The sequence below is a fragment of the Euphorbia lathyris genome, chromosome 6 (genome assembly GCF_963576675.1).
Source record: "Euphorbia lathyris chromosome 6, ddEupLath1.1, whole genome shotgun sequence".
Taxonomy (NCBI): domain Eukaryota; kingdom Viridiplantae; phylum Streptophyta; class Magnoliopsida; order Malpighiales; family Euphorbiaceae; genus Euphorbia; species Euphorbia lathyris.
In genome coordinates, this window is record NC_088915.1 from 89,145,959 (window position 1) to 89,158,907 (window position 12,949).

A 12,949-nucleotide genomic window follows, 5' to 3' on the forward strand; every position below is an offset into this window, starting at 1 on the left:
TGTTAACAAGTTTGTTCACGAGTTTTACTCGCAAGCAACTCGTTAATTCATTTCATAAATTTCGGTTGCGAACAATTCATTTATTATGTTCAATAAATATATTAATTTGAAATTTCTTTAACACAAAACTACAAAGTTTTTTTTTAATATATAAAACTAAATTTTACACAAAACTACGTTATTTATATTTTACATTTCACCCCGTTATAGAAATGTTATTATTAAAACAATAATCGAACTAATCTTGCTCATGAGCTTGTTCCTATAATCGAGATTGCTTGAGAGTTTTCGAGCCAAATTTCTTCATGCTCAAACTCGGCTCGTTTTTCATACAAAACTGCATTGTTTTTCTTTTAAACCTATAAAACTAAATTTTACACAAAACTACGTTTTTACATTTCCCCTTTTATAGAAATACTATTATTGAAATAATAATCGAACTAATATTACTTACGAGCTTGTTCATGAACCTATAATCGAACTTGCTTGCGAGCATTCATGGTTCGTTTATAAATCAAACCGAACATGATGGAGCTTTTATCGAACCGAAACACTGAACCGTCAATGAGTCACTGAGCTCATTTACATCTCTATTTATCCCTAAATTTTAAAAAAATAATTTGATAAGAGTCTGTTTGTTTTACATGTTGTTTGCCGTTTCCTGTTACGGTTTGCTGTTTGAAAAGGCTGTTGTTCCAAAAAGCAGAGATTTACTGCTTTTATAAAAAGCTACTTTTCGGCTACAAAAGATAAGCTGGAGGTGTCTAACCAAACACCTTAATATCTCCTTTTCAAAGAGGAGGTCGAAAAGCAGCTACGTTTTTCCCGATCTAAATAAAATAAAGCGAGAAAGTAAATTCCGCACTGCTGCTGAGTCGTCGGACTTATCAACCAAGGGATTCGTGGAATATCTTACATCTATAGTTTTTTTTCCTGGTGTATCTCTTTTTTATTTAAAATTATTAGAGGGTCCCATTGGCGTGCATCCAGTAGGAATTGAACCTACGAATTCGCCAATTATGAGTTGGGCGCTTTAACCATTCAGCCATAGATGCTTAGCGGGGATCCTCGTACATGGTGAATAACCAAATTCCAATTGAAATGAAATCTGAGATCATCATTAGAATACAATACGATACGATGATAGCACCTTCTTTTGATATTGAAGCAGGCTAATCTCACAAACACGGGCTAACTAGGTTATTATTTCCACTCAAGGAAAGAACAGCATGTTTAGGAGCAGTCCCGTACTAGAATATTCCAACCTATTTTTATAGATCCCAAAAATTCCATCAAAGAAAAAAATAGATCCCATACTAGAAAATTCTAATGAGATGCCCAATTTATCCCAATTTCGTTTAATTCTACATAAGATTCTCTCCGGAATCAATCCAATTCCTCTGTAATTGCTTCCCGCCGTCAAATCTCTTTCTCCCAATTCAAACATATGAAGCTTGATACATCGGACGCCCAGATTTGCACTGACATCGAAGCTCTAACAACCGGACCAGATGTTGAGTTAGACCACCGGGAAGAAGAGGAGCTATTCGTGCCGCCGCTCAACTTTGCTATGGTCGATATCGGCATCTTTAGATCTGGATTCCCTGAATCTGCTAATTTCAGCTTCTTGCGATCCCTTGATCTCCGTTCGATTATGTAAGTTGAATCAGTACTTTAGCTATCCAACTCAAAGATGCGAAATCGATGTTTTCATAGTTTGATCATCGGATCGGATTCTGTGAATAGATATCTTTGCCCGGAACCATATCCGGAATCCAACTCTGAGTTTTTGAAGCTCAATGGGATTCGGCTTTTTCAATTCGGAATTGAAATGTGCAAGGTAAACTTTCAAATTTCATCTTCGTATTTCTGATTTCTAGGTTTTATTATTGTGATCTGAGAAGCTAATCTTATTAACATTTTTAATTCTTTTATTGATTGTCATGTTAATCATGTGAAGTTATTTTCAATGCTATATTGATTTTGGGTAAATTATACCATGATTGCCACGGAACTTTATTAGTTTTCAACTTGATGGCTACTATGTAACCTAAAAAACAACCCAACTATACACTTAAACGCACCATTAATCACTGAATTTTCATAGTTGATATAGTCGTTCAACTTTAATTTGTCCCATTCAATTCATTTATATTTGAGTTTGATCTCACTTTGGCGACTTCAAGTTAGAAAGACATCCGAAATAATATGTTGGGCTTCATGTCAGCACTAGTCATTATCCGACTGAAACGATACCTGGCTGCCATCTATCTGACCGAAACGATATCTGGATGCAACCTAACCTATTGAAACAATACATGAGTCATAGCTGACGGAAATGATTAGTGGCTGCCACTTAATTGGCACATGTCGTTTTGGTCAACTAGGTGGCAACGACGCACCATTTAGGTTGGCAGTCACATTTCATTTAGGTTTGCGGTGAAAGTCGCGTCACTTTTCCTGTATTTTTTAGCTCTTAAAGTTGGCGAAATGGTTAATTAGGACAAATTAAAGTTGATTGATTTATTAAGACAAATTAAAATTGAGTGATATTTTGAGACAATCATAAAACTTGGGGCGAAATGGTTAATTAGGACAAATTAAAGTTGAATGATTTATTAAGACAAATTAAAATTGAGTGACATTTTGAGACAATCATAAAACTTGAGTGACCAACGATGCATTTAACCTTATTATGGCCACTAAACTTTAATCAACGTCTCAAAATAACCATTACGATCTCAAAATAAAAAAATTCAAAATTCATGATATTGTAAGCAACTTGAATTCTTCAAATTTTCGTTTTAAGGTCATTTGAGTGTTGTTTAGTTAAGAAAGAAAGTGAATTTTAGATCGTGAAAGCTCCATTAATGGTGATTTTGGAAAATAAAAAGTGTGATTTGATGGTAAATATTTCTAAACAATTTTAATTTTTGAAGATTTTCATTTTGAGGTTATTAACGGTCATTTTGAAGTGTTAAACTTCGGTAACCATAATGTTAGAAAGTGTAGAATTGAGTGATTTTTATGTTATGTTTTAAAGTTTAATTGTCCGAGTAAATTTCAGAGGCCATGTGCGTAATTTACCTTATCGATTTTGGATGATTATATATCTCCATTATGTAAATCAGTAGTGCTCACCTGACCGTGAATGACCAAATAAATTTGGTCACCGTTAGATCCAAGTTTATTAGGATCATGTGGTGGACATGCAAATCATTCCAAGGCTTAAATTTAATGCTTGGATCCAGGTGAGCACTACTGTTATATAAATAGTCCTAGCATTGTAGATATAATTTGGTATAAAGATTAATTGTGTGTGCTTATTTGGGCTTAATAAACCGGATAGAGGTAAAGATTACTTGAACCTGTGGAGGTTGAACATGAGATTCATGTTACTTGAGCCGAGTTTTGGTATGTTCGACTCGTCAGAAAATTGAAGAGTCCGAGCTTAACATTCTGTTGGTGAGCTGCATTCAAGAAGCTTGTGTATTTGTTTACGAGTAGTGTTGTAATCAAGTTGAGCTTTGATGTGCTCATGCTCGGCTATCAGAAAATTGACGAGCTCTATCCTAATGTTCTTTTGATAAAACTATATAGTTTTGAAACTTAGAAAATTAAAGTTTAAACAAAACTATGTAGTTTTATATTTATGCTTTTATAGAAATCTATCAATAGAAAAAATGAGGGGACGCTTATTTTGTAGTGTCGGTGCATGTCCCCGAGTGTCCTCAAGGTGTCCGACACTCCTATGTTAGTTTTCTAGAAGTATCGCTTCCTACTGATATTGCCATACTGCAAACAAGTTAGCAAGTGGTGATGCAATATCGTATAAAAGGTTGTAAAAAGCATTAAGCGCTAGTCGGGCGGACATGACTCTCAAGGATTAATAAGAGATTAGTCGGGGATTAATCGAATTTGTATTTTTATACTTCTTATTTATTAATCAACAAATTATTATATAAATAAAAAAATGAATTATACTGTCTAAAAATAATAATATAAAATTATTTATATAGAAAACATATATATTTATTACATATATCTTTAAAAATGTGCAAACATCAGCAATATCATTGAAACAACTTAAAAGTAAATTATAATAAAGGAAAAAAAAATAAATTCACAATAAAAAAATGTTTTTATTCTAAGGGCGGTCTTGACGGTGTTGAGACGGATAAAAATCACATAGAAGTAAAAAAATGTCCAGCGGAACTAATCAGGAGATTCTCGATTTCGGGCGTCTAGACGGTCTTGTTTTTTTTTAAGTTGTACCAATGGAACAGTAGGCTTTTTTTTTATTTTTGATTAATTGAAATTTTTTGCATAAACGACTACTCTTTTTTTTTTTTTTTTATTTATCTTGGCCTTAATACAGTTGTTATTGTGATCAGGAGCCTTTTGTGAACATACCAGACGAGGCAATTCGTGAAGCATTGAAAATAGTCCTTGGTAAATGAAAATCTTGCAAACTTTAAGGACTTGATTTGCTTCTCTTTTTATAAGCTGCTCATGTATGTCTTTGCCTTTCCAGATGTACGAAACCACCCCGTCCTAATTCATTGCAAGAGAGGCAAGGTATGTATTCAAATTGGTAAATTACACCCATGCACTGAACTTTACTCATTTTAATCGGACAGAATGTTGAGCTCGAGCTTGTCAATTTTCTGATGAGCTGAGCATGAGCAAGTCAAGGCTCGACTCAGGTTGGCTCAACTACAGTCCTAAGAACGACATTTACCATGAAACCATATTTTTAATTTTCTAAAATCACCCGTTCTAGAGCATTCTCTGTCTAAAAATTCACTTTCCTTCTCATACACAAACAATATCTAAATGATCTCAAAACGATTTTGAAGAATTAAAGTTACTTAGAATATCAACAATTCTTGAAATTTTCTATTTTGATGTTACAAACGGTCATTTTGAGTGATTAATTGAAGTTTAGTTAGCCATAATGTTTCCAAAATGCAAAGTTGACTGACTTTTATACTACGTTTTAAAGTTTAGTGGCTAATTTACCCGTATCCAAACCGAGTTTTCCTGTTTTGTCGGTCTTGCCGAATTGTTCTCAGCATCTTTTTTTTTGTCAAGTACAGCATCGAACGGGTTGCGGAGTTGGGTGTTTGAGAAAATTGCAAAGATGGTGTCTTTCATCAATATTCGACGAGTACCAGAGATTTGCTGGGGCAAAAGCTAGAGTTTCAGATCAAAGGTTTATCGAATTGTTTGATGTTTCCAGTTTGAAGAATATGCCAATGACATTTACATGCTTAAGGAGATAACACAACACGACAGGCATCGTTTGTTGCTTGGACACGGATACGGATACAGTTTCTAATATAGATATGGTCATGGGAAGAGTTATTTCTATAAAACATAGGACACGGAGATGTGGGAAAATAATGTAAATAAATATTAGGACATATTTATAAATATTAAAAATATATTTTTATATTTGAGTTTTTTTATATTTGAGTTTTTGTAATATATATAAATAAATGAATAGAGTAGGAACTATTAATGCAGAAAGATTTGAACACTGTAAATTTCAGAGAAAGAGATTTTAGTTTGTGATTCGTAAGAAAAAAAAAAATATATATTTGATAAAATACTATGGGCCTGTTTGGTTCAGCTGTTAGCTAATAGCTGTTGCGGTTGCTGTTTGCAGTTGCAGTAAGCTGTTAGCTGTTGTTGTTAGCTGTTTGTTATTTGCTGTTTAATTACTAGTGTTTGGTAAAATTATGTTGAACTGTTGTTGTTCGGATTTAAAATGTCTAAAATAGACATGTTTTAAATTAATCAACGATGAAATTATAAAAGGAAAAATGTGAAAAAATGTACATAACGTTTACAACTAGAAATAATTTTACTCTTAATGTCTAAAATGGTGAAATTTTACCCACAATATTGGCAGTTAAGAGAAATTTTACCTCTAACATTGGCAAGTTGGGTCGATTTCAGATATTATTAGAAAACATAGATATTTTATTTCTTATTATACACCAATTGCACATACCAGTAGTTCTAAAAAAAGATATTTCATCTCTCTCTCTCTCTCTCACGCTCCTTTCCTTTCTCTTTTCGAGATCTCGCCTCCCTCCTCCTCCACTTTCTGTTTCTTCTTCTCCCCCACCCTTCTTAAACCGCCGTCACCTCGTTTGCCTTCCTCTCCGCTGCTGTCTCGTTGAGGAGGAAGAAGGAAGCTTGTCTTCCTTCTTCCTCCTCCCACCGTTTTTGTATTTTCTGTTCTCATTGTTATTTTTCTTTTGTTTGTGTCAGTTTGTTTAGTTGGATCTTATATAGTTTATCGTAGATCTGAATCCGTTTGAACTGCGTCTTTTGGCTAATCTCTTTGTTTTTGTAACCTTTTCTATTTTAACAAGGACAAAAACGGTAGATTTTATCCGTAGATCACTGGATCTACGTGGTTGCAAAAGAAAGGACTTAGATCCGAAGTTTCAGAATGGTTCAAAGACTGGAGATTGGACTACAGTTGCTTTGCGGCGAATTTGGAGTTACGATCTATGTATGGTTCAAATGTTGGTTGTTTTTAATGTACCTTTAATGGCTTCTTTTGCTTTTAATAGTCATTTTCTTGATTTTAATAATCATTTTCTTGCCCACGTGGACTTTGTATTAGGCTTAGCCTATATGTATGTAAGGTTTTATTCCTTACTGGTCTCTTATGTACTTCCAATGTTATGATTTAATGAAATATTAGTATTACTATAAAAAAAAAGATATTCCATATTTTTTTTTTTGTGATTTAATAATAAAATTGAAAATTAATATTTATAAATTCGATAAAAATATCAGAAATTTTTTGTCCAACTTGTACAAAAAAAACAATATTGGGGTACTTTTGCACCTTATCCTATTATAAAATAAAAATGTAGTTACACAAATTAATAAAAATAATCTATATAAAAAAATAAAAAATTTATTGAACGCAACAAAATCTTGTTTTCCGGTAATTATGTTGTAGAAATATAAATAACGTTAAAGAATAAACATATTTTGTGGAACTAAGAAGGATAATTCTGTCAATAACAGCTAACTGCAAACAGCTGTTTATGAAAAGCTCCAAATAAGAGCTTTTCGTGAAACGCTCCAAATAAGAGCTTTTCGTGAAACGCTCCAAATATGAGCTTTTCGTGAAACGCTCCAAAACGCTGCAGTTTCCAGAAAAAATGCTAAACGCTGCAGTTATATAAACCTAACCAAACGCTATATTTCCTGCGGTTTGAAGTGAAACGCTAAACGCTCATCCGAAAAGCTGAAACAAACACCCTCTATGTATCATTTCATTAGATGAAAAAGTGCAGATACAGTATGAAATTTATGAGGAATAAATAAAACCTCACACATATACATGTTAAAACCCGTGCAAGATCTATACAAGGAAGAAAAAAATGCTACAAATAGCAATAAAAGTCATTAAAGGTACAACTAATACAAAGAAAAATAGAAATTATATACTCCTCGAAAGTCGAATCACGTTGAAATACTGCTACAATCCATTCTTCATCATTTAGGCGGTGTCAAGGCGAACTAGGCAGAGCCCAAACGGCTGAAAATCGCCTACGAGTCAATAAAACACATAGAGGGACTAATCCTAGAAAATTGGGGTGGATTCTCGATTTCGAGCGCCTAGAGAGGACCTAAGTGGTCCAGACGGCTTTCGTTTTCAATAGTGAGAACAAGTATCAAAACATATCGGCTAGTTGTAAAAAAAGTTTTCATATTTTTTTATGATTTAATAATAGAATTGAAAATTAATATTTTTAAATTCAATTTTTTCTATCAAATCCATATAAAATACAGTATAATTTTATATTTTTTAATTTTATTTTGTTCACTAATAAGTAATAAAATGACACACATATAAAGTGTAAATGATGAAATTTATGACTGAGAAGATAATTTGATAAATGATATCTTAAATTAACAAAATTTACCAATATAAAAATAAAATTACTCTTAATTACCAATATCAGGAATAAAATCGTATCATTTTAAATGCTAAAGTATTTTTTTTTTAACTTTATCTCTTATTAATATTAAGGTTTCTAGATTTTATTTTTTTGATATAAAAATATTATATCACATGTCTGGATGCAGGTAAGGTATCAAAAGCATATATTTGTGTTGGACACATTTATACATTTTCTCTTTGTTTTATTCCCTACAAGAAACTCCTTTCCAAAGTGTGAAAAGTGTCACTAAAGTCATTGTGCCAGAAAAGATAGAAGAAACCCGGTAAATTACAATCATGATACTTGAACTTTCCCTTTTTTTTAAACTGATTTCATTTTTGCACAACTTAAGATGACGGGAGAATAGAGTACCTATGACATGTTACAACCGGTTGATAGGGGTGGGCAAAAAAACCGATCAAACCGGTAACCGAACCAAAAACCGGTAATCCGAACCGGAAAAAGCGGTTAACCGAACCGGTGGTTTTCTTAATGGTTAAAAAAATATATAGGTACCGATTTCGGTTTCGGTTTCGGGTTAGAGTTTCAAAAACCGCGGTTAACGGTTAACCGAACCGTTTAATAAATATAACCAATTTTTTTAAAAAAATCAATATATAATTATATAACATATATTATATAACATAGATTATAAGATTAAAAAAAAAATCTTAACATACATTATAACCTATATTAATATAAATATATAATAGATTATACTTGAATGTAAACTTGATGGATTAATGTTGTAATAAGCACTTTGACGAAATATTATTTATATTTTTTTTATGCTTTAAATGTAAATTTGATGGATTGTGTTTTTAGTTCGGTACTTATGCTTGAATTTGAACTTTTATATGAATTCTTTTCGTTTGAATTTTTGAAATGTGTATTTTAATATTGTTTAAAAATTTAGGTTTGGGTAAATATTATGGTTAACCGTTGATTTTTGGTTAATTGGTTAAAAACCGTTAACCGAAAAACCTAACCGAAATTAATGGTTAACCGGTTGTATAGTTAACCGATTGATATGGACCGGTTTCGGTTTGGATGGTTAAAAAACCGTTGATAGCGGTTCGGTTAATTTTTTTGCCTAATGGACCGGTTAACCGAACCGTGCCCACCCCTACCGGTTGACCTATTGGGTATTGCTATTATCGCAACCAAATTCCTTATCACTGCATCCATTGGACAATTTTGCCCTTGGCATAAAAAAAATTCGAAATTGGGAAAAAAAAATCTGAGAGAAAATTCAAAATTTAGCCTAAACGGATGCGGTATACCGTTCAACCCATAACGGGAACGGATGCCGCATCCGTTCCTACCATGGGTCGAGCGGTATGCCGCATCCGTTCCCGCCATGGGTCGAATGGTATGCCGCATCCGTTTAGACCAAATTTTGAAATATGCAAAATCGTAAAAATTTTAGTGACGAAAAATACTAAATCATTCAATTTTTTATGACGAAAAATGAAAAATTCTCCTATTTTTTGTGACGAAAAACGTAAAATCGTCATGAAAAATATGTATTATTTTCATGAGTTCTTTGATAAAAAGATGTAAATCTTAATGTTTCTGACTCGTAATCATCCATTTTCGGGGTTCGGATTGTCACACATCAATTATTTTCATAATTTCAATTATTGTTGTTCGGGTTTATGATTTTGGAGACAGAATTTTCAGTTTTTGATCAAAATTATGAAAAGGGCAAAAAAGTCCAAAAGAGACGGTGATAAGGAATTTAGTTGCGGTATTTAGCAATTGACCTATTAAAATGTTGGTAAATTAAAATTACGGTACATAAACTTTACATTTTCTCACATCTTGGTATTCAGAATTTATTTTTACACAAGATATAGTTCACCAAGTCTGTGACTTAAATGTGGAATCCGTTTGGAATTCAGACTTTGGTCCTGTTTGGCAAATAGATGTTAGCTGATTATCTTTTTGGTTAGTCGATTATGAAAACTTGTTCGATAAAATTTAGCCGAATGTTAATAGTTGTTTGTGTAAAATGATAAATAATGACATAGTAGAACTTTTATCTGAGTTTAAGGGAAGTAATTAAGGGTAAAAATATGATTCAAAAGAGATCGACAATAAGCTAATTGAAAAAACTCGTAAAACCAACTTTTTAAAAATTAGTTATTTGGATGGGTTAAATGCACCATTGGTCACTGAATTTATATGGTTGTCTCAAAATGGTCACTCAACTTTGAATTTTGTCTCAATTGGGTCACTTCGCTGATTTTAATGGTTAAAATGCATCGAAATAATGAAATGGGTAACACATCAACATAAGTTAACCCAAATATCTGACTGAAACAAAATGTGACAAACACATGTCGGGTATTTTTATAAACAAAACTAAATTTTTCATAAAAGCAATCGACATGTGATAGCCAGATGACGCATATATGGATGTCATGTGTCATTTCGGTTAGAAATATGAGTTGTCTCATATTGACGTGTCACTTACATCATCATTCCGATGTTTTTTAATCATTGAAATCGTCAGAGTGACCTAATTGAAACAAAACTTAAAGTTGAGTGATTTTATTGAGTGACCATTTTGAGACAACAATATAAGTTCAGTGACCAATGGTGCATTTAACCCTATTTGGATCCAATAAACTTTTTCAAACTTTTTTTCACCAAAAACTACTAGTAGTTGACTAGTCAAAACTTTTAAAAAAATACGAACGAAAGTAAAGTTTTGGTACTATGATTATAATTTACCCTAACTTTTCTCTGTGTTTTATTTATTGGCTGCAAGAAACTCCTTTTTCAAAGTCTGAAAAGTTACTAAAGTCATTGGGGCAGAAAAAGATAGAAGAAATTACTATATAGTTTGCTTTAGTAGTTATCATGAATCTGAGGAAACGAATAAAACGGTGTGGGTCATATGTCTAAAGCTGCTGTTTATTTAGTATCTTCAGGTCTTTTCTACCTCTCCTAACTTCAGTCTTGCCATTAATCTTCAAACGAAAACGTGCTGAAATTAAAAGAGAGAGCGGTTACAGAGAGAAATTTCACGAAAAGAGAAAAAATTGAGGAAAAAAGATGAAAAGATGGAAAGATAGAGGTAAAATAGAAAAAGAGATAAAATTAATTTTTTTATAATTTGTGGATCCCATTTTACTACGGGTGTTGCTATTTACCGCCTCCAGTTGGACAATTTTACCCTTTTCATAAAAATTTCAAAACTGAAAAATTTGAATTAAAAAAAAAAACGTGAAATTTGGCCTAGGCGGATGCTGGATCCGCCCAGCCCATTGGGTGGGTGGGTGCTGGGTTCGTCCAGCCAATTTTTCTATTTTTAGTGACGAAAATGCAAAATCGTCATAAAAAATATGTATTATTTTCATGATTTTTTTTACTAAAAAAAGTAAATTTTAATGTTTACAACTCGTAATCATTCATTTTCGGGGTTTAGGTTGTCACACATTAATTATTTTCATAATTTCAATTATTATTGTTTGGGTTTGTGATTTTGGAGAGAGAATTTTTAGTTTTTAATCAAAATTAAGAGAAGGGTAAAAATGTCCAAATGGAGGCGGTAACAAGTAAAAAAGGGCGGTATTTAGCCATTCACTTTACTAATGCGCAGAGGCGTAAATAGGGGGTCTGGCCCCTCCGACCGCCAGAACTACCTTGATCCCGAGTAGTTTCGGTCCCCATGTCTCATTTTTTTTTTCGAGTATTGAATTAGCCCCCAAAAAGCCATTACGTATTAGGCTTGTCCAAAATTTAAAATTTCAATATTTTTGGCCTATTAGGTACTCCCTGAATCCAAATTTCTAATTTTTTTTGGTCTGTTAGGTCTCCTTAAATCCAAATTATTAATTTTGTTTTGCCTCGTAAACCCTCTGAAATCAAATTTTTAAATTTTTTTACCTATTCAACCCTTTCTAAATCCAATTTTTTTTACATGTTAGGACTATTAAACGAAATCTAGTTTAATTTTGAGAAATTGTACATTAATACCTAAAAATTGGTTCTTGGCCATTCAAATTATAACACGCATCTATAAAAAAAAATTGAGCAAGTTCAATTTAGCAAAAAATATTTTCTTTGCTGACGCACGTGTAAACTCGGCCCCCAACCGAGTAATCTTATATTCACCACTGCTAATGAGTATGATGAAAAATGATGATGTGACACATTAACTTCATATTAACCGGTCATTTTTACCTATTATATACCATAGTGAAAAGTCACTTATAAGATAGTATATTTTAATGTGACAAAATTAAAGTTGAACATCAAAATACGAAATGGACAAATATTGTGCACCATTAATAAAATTGACCATTTATTTTGTTTTATTCCTTACTTACAGTAACTCCTTTCAAAATGTGACAAATGTGAAAAGTGTTACAAAAGTCATTGGGGTGGGCCAGAAATTATGGGAAAATTATAATTATGGTACATGAAACTTTATCATATTTGATATTTGGCTTAATACATCAATAGCTCTCTGAACTTGTCCACAATAGTAGATTGTCTCCCTGTACTTTATAAGTTTCTCATCAGTTCCCTGAACTTGCTTATTTCGTATCACCAGCTCCCTAAACTTGTCCATAAAAATTGATTAGCTCCATGAACTTTGCAAGTGTCTCACCAGCTCCCTAAACTTGTTTATTCTGGAACAACTAAATACAAAAACCATAATACTAACTCGGATTAAGGTGCAAAAATACCCCTAACATTTTTAGTCAGGAGTAATTTTACCCTAACATCTAAAATGATGCAATTTTACCTATAACGTTAGTAGCCAAGAGAAAAATTATAAATTTGGTGAATTTTTTTTGTCTAACTCGTACAAAAGACAGTATATTTTTTTTCACATCCAAACATATGTTTGTGATTTGTTACTAATAAAATGACACATGTGTGAAGTGTAGATAACAAGATTCATGACCGAGAAGACAGTTTGATGAATTATTTCTCAATTTATCAATGTTTGG

General features: G+C 32.4%; 1 protein-coding gene and 1 non-coding gene across 2 annotated transcripts; one reads left to right on the forward strand and one right to left on the reverse strand.

The window, feature by feature from the left end:
- Positions 1-981: 981 nt before the first annotated feature.
- TRNAM-CAU (transfer RNA methionine (anticodon CAU)) lies at positions 982-1,055 on the reverse strand. The gene has a single exon. It is a non-coding gene; the product is annotated as a tRNA-Met (tRNA).
- Positions 1,056-1,247: 192 nt separating this feature from the next.
- On the forward strand, positions 1,248-5,581 carry LOC136233594 (probable tyrosine-protein phosphatase DSP4). The gene is made up of 5 exons (XM_066023327.1): positions 1,248-1,656; positions 1,747-1,840; positions 4,395-4,452; positions 4,535-4,578; positions 5,100-5,581. Exons 1-5 carry the CDS (start codon positions 1,448-1,450, stop codon positions 5,283-5,285), a joined length of 591 nt encoding a protein of 196 aa, XP_065879399.1. The 5' UTR covers positions 1,248-1,447; the 3' UTR covers positions 5,286-5,581.
- Positions 5,582-12,949: the final 7,368 nt, after the last annotated feature.